A 13,744-nucleotide genomic window follows, 5' to 3' on the forward strand; every position below is an offset into this window, starting at 1 on the left:
GTGGTTAGCACTGCCGCCTCACAGCGCCAGGGACCTGGATTCAATTCCTGGCCTCAGGTCACTGTCTGTGTGGAGTTTGCACATTCTCCCTGTGTCTGTGTGGGTTTCCTCCGGGTGCTCCGGTTTCCTCCCACAGTCCAAAGATATGTGGGTTAGATTAATTGGCCATGCTAAATTGTCTCTTAGTGTCAGGGGTATTAGCAGTGTAAATATGTGCGGTTATGGGAATACGACCTGGGTAGTATTGTTGTCGGTGCAGGCTTGATGGGCCAAATGGCCTCCTGCTGTACTGTAGAGATTCTATGATTCTTTTATGAAGTAACACTTTATTTATATAGCTCACTAAACTATTAACAAACCGGATAAAACACTATTCCAATGGAATGCTGTTTACATAAATACAATTCCCACTTATTAACAGAAAAATAGAATTTTTTAAATCACTCTCAAAATTTCAACCAGGTTTTATCTTTTGTCATCTTACTTCTTTGTTCCGCCTGGAACGTCTGTTTTATTTTGTTACCTTTTCTATTCAGATGAGCTAAAAGCTATTAGCTGTGGCAGAGAGAACTCGCTGTGGCAGAGAGCATTTGCTGTCTCTCTCTGGAGCTGAGAGGTGGCTCTTATACCCCTGATGACATATCAACATCCCCACAATAGGATTGGTTCTCAGGAAGTGTTAGGTTTTTTAGGGAACATTAAAACTGACAAAGCCCCAGGGCCTGATGGCATCTATCCTTGACTGCTCAGGGAGACGAGAGATGAAATTGCTGGGCCTCTGACGGAAATCTTTGTCGCTTCTTTGGACACGGGTGAGGTCCCTGAGGATTGGAGGATAGCGAATGTGGTCCTGTTGTTTAAGAAGGGTAGCAGGGATAACCCAGGAAATTATAGGTCGGTGAGCTTGACGTCCGTGGTAGGGAAGTTGTTGGAGAGGATTCTTAGAGACAGGATGTATGTGCATTTAGAACGGAACAATCTCATTAGTGACAGACAGCATGGTTTTGTAAGAGGGAGGTCGTGCCTTACAAATTTGGTGGAGTTTTTTGAGGAAGTGACAAAAACGGTTGATGAAGGAAGGGCCGTGGATGCCGTCTATATGGATTTCAGTAAGGCATTTGACAAAGTCCCACATGGCAGGTTGGTTAAGAAGGTTAAGGCTCATGGGATACAAGGAGAAGTGGCTAGATGGGTGGAGAACTGGCTTGGCCATAGGAGACAGAGGATAGTGGTCGAAGGGTCTTTTTCCGGCTGGAGGTCTGTGACCAGTGGTGTTCCGCAGGGCTCTGTACTGGAACCTCTGCTATTTGTGATATATATAAATGATTTGGAAGAAGGTGTAACTGGTGTAATCAGCAAGTTTGCGGATGACACGAAGATGGCTGGACTTGTGGATAGCGAAGAGCATTGTCGGGCAATACAGCAGGATCTAGATAGGCTGGAAAATTGGGCGGAGAGGTGGCAGATGGAGTTTAATCCAGATAAATGCGAAGTGATGCATTTTGGAAGAAATAATGTAGGGAGGAGTTATACAATAAATGGCAGAGTCATCAGGAGTATAGAAACACAGAGGGACCTAGGTGTGCAAGTCCACAAATCCTTGAAGGTGGCAACACAGGTGGAGAAGGTGGTGAAGAAGGCATATGGTATGCTTGCCTTTATAGGACGGGGTATAGAGTATAAAAGCTGGAGTCTGATGATGCAGCTGCATAGAACGCTGGTTAGGCCACATTTGGAGTACTGCGTCCAGTTCTGGTCGCCGCACTACCAGAAGGACGTGGAGGCGTTAGAGAGAGTGCAGAGAAGGTTTACCAGGATGTTGCCTGGTATGGAGGGTCTTAGCTATGAGGAGAGATTGGGTAAACTGGGGTTGTTCTCCCTGTAAAGACGGAGAATGAGGGGAGATCTAATAGAGGTGTACAAGATTATGAAGGGTATAGATAGGGTGAACGGTGGGAAGCTTTTTCCCAGATCAGAAGTGACGTTCACGAGGGGTCACGGGCTCAAGGTGAGAGGGGCGAAGTATAACTCAGATATTAGAGGGATGTTTTTTACACAGAGGGTGGTGGGGGCCTGGAATGCGCTGCCAAGTAGGTTGGTGGAGGCAGGCACGCTGACATCATTTAAGACTTACCTGGATAGTCACATGAGCAGCCTGGGAATGGAGGGATACAAACGATTGGTCTAGTCGGACCAAGGAGCGGCACAGGCTTGGAGGGCCGAAGGGCCTGTTTCCTGTGCTGTACTGTTCTTTGTTCTTTGTTACCAAAACATCAAATTTAAATCTGATAGGCTGTTGTTATTCAAGTGCCTTTTGTAAATTGATTGGGAAAAATTCAAAAACAGCCTGTTGTCTTGGCAAAACTACTGCTTGGCCTTTCAATTGAAATGTTTCACTCTCGGCTCTCTGTGTACTTGCATTTTTTCAAAAGTCTAAGTGCCGAAAAAAACCTTTTTAACAGGGAATTTTACAACCTTTACATAGATAGGAAACCCAGTATGCACACAGCAAGCTCTCACTGATGGTTATAACGGGCGACTCAAGCTCCTTCGATGACATTGGTTGAGGGGTGAATGTTGGTCAGGACACTGATGTGAACTACCCTGCCTCTTCTTCATGTTTGTGGACCCCGGAGGAGCAGGAGGGGAGGAGGGGAGGGAGGAAAGTGATTAATTAATAGGGAAGCAAAAAGGATGTGGTGTTCGTCCAGCCAGTAACTTTCTGTTGATTCTCTTTCCAGATGTGCGAGGACAACCGACCCATCGAATCTCCTATAACCAGTTACCCTACGATCGCCCCGTCTGGAATCCTAAGTTCTGCGTCATCTCTGGAAATCAGCTTCTTATGTTAGACGAGGAAGAGGTAGGTGGGTGGGGGTGGGGGTGATGGGGTGGGTGTTGGGGGTGGGGGTTGCTGTCGGGTAATGGTGCTGGTGGAGGGGGTCTGTAATGACTTCATTCAGGCCATTGAGGTTGGCCTACTGGAGTATGAACTCCCTGATTAAGGATCCAATTGATGGGCCAATCAGGGAGTCTTTGCCTTGTACTTAACCAGGCGTGTCAGTTCCTCTGACACCCCCGGAGGTAGACGGCTAACTGCTAGCACTCTGTGTACTGCTGTTCGAATTGTAAATAAAGGGATTTTGGTGAAGGGACTTCTGCTTCGGCAGACTTATTACCGGGACGAAAGGAGATGGGTGGGCGGGGGGAGAGGGGAGCGAGAGTGCCACCCAATGGCAGGCCCAAGTGCAGCTGTTTTGTTTGTTTGCTCCTCGTCGGTGCTCTGGCAAGGTTGGCATTTATCATCCATGTCGGAAGCCGGTGATCTTGACCAGCTCACTGCATGGAGGCTGCAAGGTGGTGGCCCTCTCTCCATCGCTCCAGAGGATCAAAAACCAAAAGATATTTGATCTGGGATGAGAATCACGGGCGGAACATGTACGAACACATTTCGATAAATGCGAGGCGATGCATTTTGGCAGATCAAATTGGGGTAGGATCTACTCAGTTAAATGGTAGGGCGTTGAGGAGAATTATAGAACAAAGAGGTCTCGGGGTACAGGTTCATAGCTTCTTGAAAGTGGAGTCACAGGTGGACAGAGTGGTGAAGGAGGCATTCAGCATGCTTGGTTTCATCGGTCAGAACATTGAATACAGGAGTTGGGATGTCCTGCTAAGTTACACAAGACATTGATAAGGACACACTTGGAATACTGTGTGCAGTTCTGGTCACCCTATTATAGAAATGATATTATTAAACTAGAAAGAGTGCAGAAACGATTTATTAGGATGTTACCGGCACTTGATGGTTTGAATTATAAGGAGAGGCTGGATAGACTGGGACTTTTTTCTCTGGAGCATAGGAGACTTAGGGGTGATCTTATAGAGGTCTATAAAATAATGAGGGGCATAGATCAGCTAGATAGTCAATATCTTTTCCCAAAGGTAGGGGAGTCCAAAATTAGAGGGCATGAGGGGAGAGATACAAAAGGGTCCAGAGGGGCAATTTTGTTCACACAGAGGGTGGTGAGTGTCTGGAATGAGCTGCCAGAGGAAGTCGTGGAGGTGGGTTCAATTTTGTCTTTTAAAAAGCATTTAGATAGTTACATGGATAAGATGGGTATAGAGGGATATGAGCCAAACACAGGCAATTGGGAAGAGCTCAGTAATAAAAACTGGGAGCATTGGACAAGTTGGGCCAAGGGGCCTGTTTCCATGCTGTAAACCTTTATAACCTCTATGATTTCTATAACCTGCGAATGGCATTGTGCCTTCCAAGGCCAGCAGAGGCAGGGTTATACTATCTCTGCTCAACATCCCCCACCCTGTTGCCCACCCTCGTGAATTTCCCATCAGGTTTCCAACTGTGCTGTTCCACACACTGCTGGGGTCCAGGTCCGTCCATATCTGCTGTTTCCCATTCATGCGAAGCGCTAGCATTTATTGCCCATCCCTAGTTGCCCGAGGGCTGTTGAGAGTCAAACACATTGCTGTGGCTCTGGAGTCACGTGTAGGCCAGACCCTAAAGGGACATTAGGGACAATCGACAATGGTTTCATGGTCATCAGTAGATTCTTAATTCCAGATTTTTAAAATTGAATTCAAATTCCACCATCCGCTGTGCTGGGATTTGAACCTGGGTCCCCAGAACATGAGCTGAGTTGCTGGATTAATTGTCTCGCGATAATACCACTAGGCTGTCTCCTCCCCATGGTGGGAGTTGGTTGCGAAACGATTCAACACTAGGTACCAGTGAGATGTTCAGGGAAGTTGGAAGAGGAGACCAAGGATAGGCCGGATCGGTGTGGGATTGCCGGAGCCAGTGTTTGACACAGGTTGGTGGCTCTCCGGAGCTCCGAGGGCAATTCCGGATTGATGGCCATGGTGGGGCTTAATCCAAGGGAAAGGGGCAGCCCAGTCACACTGTGGGAACTTCCTGTTCTTAGATACGCCAGCAATTTGCATATTCCTGTAATCCACACCAAGTCACGTCACCCCCTCCTGTGCGTCTGGGCTCCCATTTGCCGCTCCAGCACTGCGTTGCTTTGTCAAATCTCGGCCTCATTTTTGAATCCCTGCATGGCCTCACACTCCTCCCCCCTACTCTTTCTCCCCCTCACCCCCCTATCCCACTCCCCACCACCCCCACTACACTCCCCACTGCCCTCACCCCACTCCCCATGCCCCACCCCTTCCCCCCCCCCACCTCACCAATCCCCACCATCCCCACCCCTTCCCCCTACCCCTTCCCCACTGCCCTCACCCTTCCCCCCCACCCCTTCCCCACTGCCCCCCCTCTTTCCCCGGCCCTCACTCCATTCCCCTTACCCGCCATCCGCCACCCCCCCGGTCCCATATTCCTCTGAGATCTCTGCACACCTCCAACTCTGGCCACTTACACGTCCATGCCCGCCATTAGTGCCCGTGCCTTCAACAACTTAGGGTCAAAGTGCCGCGGTGCCCCGGATCTCCTCCTTTCTGAGACTCCTCAACTCCTCAAGATCCTCCCCAAAAAATTCGAAGTGTCGAATTTGTGTAAAAACTGGAGTAAATCCCGCTGGTTTTTTTCAGCGGGATTATCAAATGAATCTCCCACACTGCACTGCAGAGTGCACTAGCGTGAATCACGCTGAAATTCAGTCAGCGTTTCCTATCCCGACAGCATAGTGCTGAGGGAGCCACTGTGTATGTGCCGATCTGTCAGCGCCGAGATCGGCGCATGCTAAGCGTCCCCTCACAGCTGGCCTCTCGATCACGGGCCTCCCTGAACATGTCCCCGGTCAACCTCAACTGCCCCCCACCCCAGCCCGCCTCGATCCCAATTTCCCCGCCCCTGCACCGGCAGCCCTGATCTCACGATCCCACCCCCCGCAGTCCTGATCCACGCCCCCCCCCCCCACCCCCGATGCCCAGTCCCAATCACTGGCCTCCCTCTGCTTGTGATCCCAAATGCAGAGTGGCAGTGGGACCCCCCCCTCCCCCACCACCGATCGCCCCCACAGGCCCCGCCAGCATTAGGTTCATCCCCCATTAGGCCCTGCCCCCTGCCTGATGCCTGGTGGGTAGTGGCAAGGTGCTCCCTGGGCATGGGCACTTTGCCCCTTGTGCCGTGACAGGGGGCCAGACAGGCTGGCAATGCCCAGGGCGCACCACCCTATCTCACCCCTGACCTCCTGGGGGGGGCGCTCTACGCCTCCCCCTTCGCTCCAGTGGGGTCAGGCCGACAGCTCCCCATTAGTTGGGGAGCTGTTGTAAGTGAAACATTCCTAGTAAGGGGTAAAGGCGAGCGGGCCCAGAGAATTTAGTCCCGGGCCTGCTAATGAAACGTGAAATAGATTTAAATTTTAATTTGCAGAATTGATGCCAGTCCATACAGATTTCTGGCACAGAGCTGATGGCGCTGGAAATCCGGCTACCGGACAGTCTCACAGGCCCCGGCGCCCAGCGGGGAGCCTGTAAAATGGCCTCCGCTCGAGTCTTCCGGCCCACTGTGCTACAACAGCAACGCAGCGAACTGGGAGAATCGCCCCTCCCACACCTGGGAGTGAGCTCGCAGTCGCTCTGATGAGTCCACCCTGGCTGATTGGACACCCATTCTGGCACCGTGGGGGTGCACGTCTTTGGTAACAGTCGGTGGACTGAGTCTGCCGGGTAACGTGCTGGTGGAACACCCTGGGGAGACCTTTCCCACCCTGGGGAGACCTTTCCCACCCTGGGGAGACATTTCCCACCCCGGGGAGATGCTTCCCACCCCGGGGAGATGCTTCCCACCCCGGGGAGATGTTTCCCACCTCGGGGAGATGCTTCCCACCCCGGGGAGATGCTTCCCACCCCGGGGAGATGCTTCCCACCCCAGGGAGATGCTTCCCACCCCGGGGAGATGCTTCCCACCCCAGGGAGTTGCTTCCCACCCCGGGGAGATGTCTCACACCCCGGGGAGATGCTTCCCACCCTGGGGAGATGCTTCCCATCCTGGGGAGACGCTTCCCACCCCGGGGAGATGTTTCTCACCCTGGGGAGACGCTTCCCACCCCGGGGAGATGTTTCTCACCCTGGGGAGACGCTTCCCACCCCGGGGAGATGTTTCTCACCCTGGGGAGACGCTTCCCACCCCGGGGAGATGTTTCTCACCCTGGGGAGACGCTTCCCACCCCGGGGAGATGTTTCTCACCCTGGGGAGACGCCTCCCACCCCGAGGAGATGTTTCTCACCCCGGGGAGATGCTTCCCACCCCGGGGAGATGTTTCTCACCCTGGGGAGACGCCTCCCACCCCGAGGAGATGTTTCTCACCCCGGGGAGATGCTTCCCACCCCGGGGAGATGTTTCTCACCCTGGGGAGACGCTTCCCACCCCGAGGAGATGTTTCTCACCCCGGGGAGATGCTTCCCACCCCGAGGAGATGTTTCTCACCCCGGGGAGATGCTTCCCACCCCGGGGAGATGTTTCTCACCCTGGGGAGACGCTTCCCACCCCCGGGGAGATGTTTCTCACCCTGGGGAGACGCTTCCCACCCCGAGGAGATGTTTCTCACCCCGGGGAGATGCTTCCCACCCCGAGGAGATGTTTCTCACCCCGGGGAGATGCTTCCCATCCTGGGGAGATGTTTCTCACCCCAGGGGGACGCTTCCCACCCCAGGGGAGATGTTTCCCAACCCAGGGAGACATTGCCCACCCCGGGGAGACATTCCCCACCCCGGGGAGACGTTCCCCACCCCGGGGAGACATTCCCCACCCCGGGGAGACGTTCCCCACCCCGGGGAGGCATTCCCCACCCTGGGGAGATGTTCCCCACTCCGGGGAGACTGGATGAGTGCAATGCGCTGCTGGGAGTCCCGGCTTCCAGTGTGTGCAGACAAGCGGTGGCACGGTGGCAGCTGGGCCACTGGGGGAAGAACACAGCCGGATGGCGGGTATGGGAGGAGAGGGAGCTGCTTGAATCAGATGGCGTTACCACGGAGTCTTCTGGGACACCTGATCCTCTTCATTGTTTTTCTCTCTCTCACACACGCGCATACACACACAACCTCTCGGTCTCTCTCTCTCTATATATATCTCTCTCTCTGTGTCTCTCTCTCTCTATATTTCTCTCTCTCTCTGTCTCTCTCTCTATATCTCTCTCTTTCTCTCTCTCTCTGTCTGTCTCTCTCTCTCACTGTCCCTCTCTGTCTCTCTCTATATCTATCTCTCTGACTCTCTCTGTGTCTCTCCCTGTCTCTCTCTATATATCTCTCTCTATGTCTCTCTCTGTCTCTCTCTGTCTGCCTCTCTCTGCCCCTCTCTGCCTCTCTCTGTCTCTCTCTCTCTTTGTCTCTGTCCCTCTCTCTCTGTCTCTCTCTCTCTCTGTCCCTCCCTCTCTCTGTCCCTCTCTCTCTGTCTCTCTCTGCCTCTCTCTGTCTCTCTCTCTCTCTGTCCCTCTCTCTCTCTCTCTCTATGTCTCTCTCTCTCTCTCTCTCTGTCCCTCTCTCTCTCTCTCTCTCTCTCTGCCTCTCTCTGTCTCTCTCTCTCTGTCTCTCTCTCTCTCTTTGTCTCTGTCCCTCTCTCTTTCTGTCTCTCTCTCTCTCTCTCTGTCCCTCCCTCTCTCTGTCCCTCTCTCTCTGTCTCTCTTTCTCTGTCTCTGTCCCTCTCTCTCTGTGTCTCTCTCTCTGTCCCTCTCTCTCTCTCTCTCTATCTCTCCCTGTCTCTCTCTCTATATCTCTCTCTATGTCTCTCTCTCTCTCTGTCCCTCTCTATATCTCTCTCTGTCTCTCTCTCTCTGCCTCTCTCTGTCTCTCTCTCTCTGTCTCTGTCCCTCTCTCTCTCTCTGTCCCTCTCTGTCTCTGTCCCTCTCTCTCTGCCTCTCTCTGTCTCTGTCCCTCTCTCTCTCTCTGTCTCTCTCTGTCTGTCTCTCTCTCTCTCCCTGTCTCTCTCTCTCCCTGTCTCTCCCTGTCTCTCTCTCTCTGTCCCTCTCTCTCTCTCTCTCTGTCTCTCTCTGTCTGTCTCTCTCTCTCTCTCTGTCCCTCTCTCTCTCTGTCTCTGTCCCTCTCTCTCTGTCTCTCTCTGTCTCTCTCTCTCTGTCTCTCTCTGCCTCTCTCTGTCTCTCTCTCTCTATCTCTGTCCCTCTCTCTCTCTCTGTCTCTCTCTCTCTGTCTCTGTCCCTCTCTCTCTCTGTCCCTCTCTCTCTCTCTGTCCCTCTCTCCCTGTCTCTCTCTCTCTATATCTCTCTCTGTCTCTCTCTCTCTCTGTCTCTCTCTCTCTGTCACTCTCTCTCTCTCTCTCTCTGTCTCTGTCCCTCTCTCTCTCTCGCTGTCTCTCTCTCTCTGTCTCTGTCCCTCTCTCTCTCTGTCTCTGTCCCTCTCTCTCTGTCTCTGTCCCTCTCTCTCTCTCTCTCTCTGTCTCTGTCCCTCTCTTTCTCTCTCTCTCTCTGTCTCTGTCCCTCTCTCTCTCTCTCTCTGTCTCTGTCCCTCTCTCTGTCTCTGTCCCTCTCTCTCTCTCTCTGTCACTCTGGCCCTCCACCAGCCCATCCTGGCTGCAGTGACCCCAGCCCAGTGAAGTGTGTCTTGTGTGGTCCCGGGTCCCACTTGTCCCTCATCATCAAGGGGGTTAATGATGGTAATGAGATGACCGGGGAGGCTGAGCCCTCACCGAGCGAATCACTGAGCTGTTGGGGAGCAGCAGTTGCAGCAACCTCCGCCTGCGAACGCCTCGAACGTGGGCTGAGGGGAACATGGAGATCTGGTCGCCACACGGCATTGCTAATCTTGGGAGCTTGCTGTGCGCCACCTGGCTGTCGTTACAATAACCACCACACTGGATAAAAAGCCATGAAGCAGCTGTAAAATAGGCTGGGGCATCCTGAGGTCAGGAAGGATGTGTGGATGTGAATCTTTTTGTTTAGGGATCGCCACTGAGTGTCTTCAAAGATACAGTTGGCAGGTTGATTCTCAACTCTATCCACCCTTCACCGCGGCGTGTCAGCTAAAGCTGGGGTGGCAGGGGGAGGGGTGGGGGGGGTGGGGGGGGGGAGAGGGGGAGTGGTGGGGGGGTGGGGGGAGGGGGGTGGTGGTGGGGGAGTCGCACAGGCACAAGTAACACCTCACGTTTAACTAGCTCCTTGAAGGTAGCAATGCGATCTAAGAGGAGTAATAAAGCAGGCACAGAATCAATACCCAGCCACATAAAGGAATCAGGGGCGGCACAGTGGTTTAGCACTGCTATCTCACAGCGCCAAGGACCTGGGTTCGATTCCCGGTTTGGGTCACTGTCTGTGTGGAGTCTGCACATTCTCCCCGTGTCTGCGTGGGTTTCCTCCGGGTGCTCCGGTTTCCTCCCACAGTCCAAAAGACATGCTGGTTAGGTGTATAGGTGTACCCGAACAGATGCTAGACTGTGGCGACTCGGGGATTTTCACAGTAACTTCATTGCGGTGTTAATGTAAGCCGACTTGTAACACTAATAAATAAGCCTAAAACATGTCCCTGTCCCCAGGGGCCTATACTCACCTGACTTATCCCACCCCCACTCCATCCACCTCCCACCCCCAGGGGATCCCCAAGACAGGTTCACATCTGGGTGTCAATATAGAGGGAGGTTAATCAAATGTGAATATGTTAACACGAATATAAACCTAGATCATGTCCATTGTGGGCATGAACTTGATTACATCATCAATGAGGGCCAGCAAAACTCAGAATATCGCCGGCGAGATCTGCGACTTCTGGAGTTTCGCCAAATCTAGACCCCACCTCCCCCCCACACCTCCCCCGTCACCATTCCCATGGACAGCAAGCGTGGACTCAGTGTGGGAGAGAGAGTGAGTGAGAGGGAGAGAAAGAGAACACTATTATTCAATCTGACAATCTGCTGTCGGATCTCAGCTTGTCAAACCTGTCACTTCCCATCATCCTCTCTTCCATCTATTATCGATCTACTATTCATGTCTAGCTGGGCGCATAATGAATGAAGAGGAGAAATGAGTTACCAGCAATTCTAAATCATCCCCTAATTATTAACAGATTATTCAGTGTCCAGCAGTTAGTGACAGTTAAACCCAGAAAGGAAAATTTACAGAGAGCTTTAATCTGTATCTAACCCCGTGCTGTACCTGTCCTGGGAGTATGAGATGGGGACAGTGTAGAGGGAGCTCTACTCTGCATCTAACACTCTGCTGTATCTTTCCTGGGAGTGTTTGATGGGGACAGTGTAGAGGGAGCTTTACTCTGTATCTAACCCCGTGCCATATCTGTCCTGCGAGTGTTTGCTGGGGACAGTGAAGAGGGAGTTTTACTCTGTATCTAACCCCGTGTTGTACCTGTCCTGGGATGTTTGATGGGACACCGTAGAGGGAGCTTACTCTGTGTCTAACCATGTGCTGTACCTGTCCTGGCAGTGTTTGACGGGGACAGGATAGAGGGAGCATTACTCTGCATCTAACACTCCGCTGCACCTGTCCTGGGAGTGTTTGATGGGACAGTGTAGAGGGAGATCGGTAATCAGTGAGCATTTGCGATGAAATGTTCTAATTTGGAATGAGCAATCAGTAGCATTTTTCTATCCTTGATATCGAATGTGATCAACTAGGATAAAACACTTGATGGCATAGATTGTGTTGAAAGCTATCAAATACACTCAGTGTTATCAAATACACTCAATGTTATCAAACACACTCAGTGTTATCAAATACGCTCAGTGTTATCAAATACGCTCAGTGTTATCAAATACGCTCAGTGTTATCAAATACACTCAATGTTATCAAATACACTCAGTGCTATCAAACACACTCCGTGTTATCAAATACACTCAGTGCTTTCAAATACACTCAATGTTATCAAATACACTCAATGTTATCAAATACACTCAATGTTATCAAATATACTCAGTGTTATGAAATACACTCAGTGATATCAAATACACTCAATGTCATCAAATACACTCAGCGCTGTCAAATACACTCAGTGTTATCAAATACACTCTGTTATCAAATACACTCAGTGTTATCAAATACACTCAGTGTTATCAAATACACTCAATGTTATCAAATACACTCAATGTTATCAAATATACTCAGTGTTATGAAATACACTCAGTGATATCAAATACACTCAATGTCATCAAATACACTCAGCGCTGTCAAATACACTCAGTGTTATCAAATACACTCTGTTATCAAATACACTCAGTGTTATCAAATACACTCAGTGTCATCAAATATACTCAGTGTTATCAAATATACTCAGTGTCATCAAATACACTCTGCTATCAAATACACTCAGTGTTATCAAATACACTCAGTGTTATCAAATACACTCAGTGTTATCAAATGCGCTCAGTTTTATCAAGTACACTCAGTGTCATCAAATATACTCAGTGTTATGAAATACACTCAGTGATATCAAATACACTCAATGTCATCAAATACACTCAGCGCTGTCAAATACACTCAGTGTTATCAAATACACTCTGTTATCAAATACACTCAGTGTTATCAAATACACTCAGTGTTATCAAATGTGCTCAGTGTTATCAAATACACTCAGTGTTGTCAAATACACTCAGTGTTATCAAATACACTCAGTGCTATCAAATACACTCCGTGTTGTCAAACACACTCAGTGTTATCAAATATACTCAGTGTCATCAAATACACTCTGCTATCAAATACACTCAGTGTTATCAAATACACTCAGTGTTATCAAATATACTCGGTGTCATCAAATACACTCTGCTATCAAATACACTCAGTGCTATCAAATACACTCAGTGTTATCAAATACACTCAGTGGTATCAAATACGCTCAGTTTTATCAAATACACTCAGCGTACGAGACTGAGGGGTGACCTTATAGAGGTCTATAAGATGATGAGTGGCATGGACAGGGTTTATAGTCAATATCTTTTCCCAAAGGTGGGGGAGTCTAAAACTAGAGGGCATAGGTTTAAGGTGAGAGGGGAGAGATACAAAAGTGTCCAGAGGGGTAATTGTTTCACACAGAGGGTGGTGAGTGTCTGGAACAAGCTGCCGGAGGTAGTAGTGGAGGCGGGTACAATTTTATCTTTTGAAAACCATTTAGATAGTGAAATGGGTACGATGGGTATAGAGGGATATGGGCCAAATGTGGGCAATTGGGATTAGTTTAGGGGTTTTAAAAAGAAAGGGCGGCATGGGCAAGTTGGGCCGAAGGGCCTGTTTCCATGCTGTAAACCTCTATGACTCTATGACATGCAGTGCTATCAAATACGCTCAGTGCTATCAAAGAACAAAGAACCACACAGCACAGGAACAGGCCCTTCAGCCCTCCAAGCCCGCGCCGCTCATGTGCCCAACTAGACCATTCGTTTGTATCCCTCTATTTCCAGTCTGTTCATGTGGCTATCTAGATAAGTCTTAAACGATCCCAGCATTTCCGCCTCAACCACCTTGCTTGGGAGTGCATTCCAGGCCCCCACCACCCTCTGTTTAAAATACGTCCCCCTGACATCCTTGTTGAACCTTGCCCCCCTCACCTTGAACCTGTGACCCCTTGTGTTCGTCACCTCCAACCTGGGAAAAAGCTTCCCACTGTTCACCCTATCTATGCCCTTCATAATTTTATACACCTCTATTAGGTCGCCCCACATCCTCCGTCTTTCCAGGGAGAACATCCCCAGTTCCCAATCTCTCCTCATAGCTAAGACCCTCCATACCAGGCAACATCCGGGTAAACCTTTTCTGTACTCTCTCCAAAGCCTCCACGTCCTTCTGGTAGTGTGGCGACCAGAACTGGACGC

General features: G+C 50.5%; 1 protein-coding gene across 1 annotated transcript in view; it reads left to right on the forward strand.

Moving 5' to 3' along the window:
* The window catches only part of LOC144496840 (ras/Rap GTPase-activating protein SynGAP-like), a 770,844-nt gene that overhangs the window by 243,915 nt on the left and 513,185 nt on the right, over positions 1-13,744 (forward strand). The window contains exon 3 of the mRNA XM_078217405.1: positions 2,742-2,863. Within this exon, the coding sequence (XP_078073531.1) occupies positions 2,742-2,863 (122 nt within the window). The remainder of the gene's footprint in view (positions 1-2,741; positions 2,864-13,744) is intronic.

This window comes from Mustelus asterias, chromosome 8, assembly GCF_964213995.1.
Source record: "Mustelus asterias chromosome 8, sMusAst1.hap1.1, whole genome shotgun sequence".
In the NCBI taxonomy this organism is placed as follows: Eukaryota; Metazoa; Chordata; class Chondrichthyes; order Carcharhiniformes; family Triakidae; genus Mustelus; species Mustelus asterias.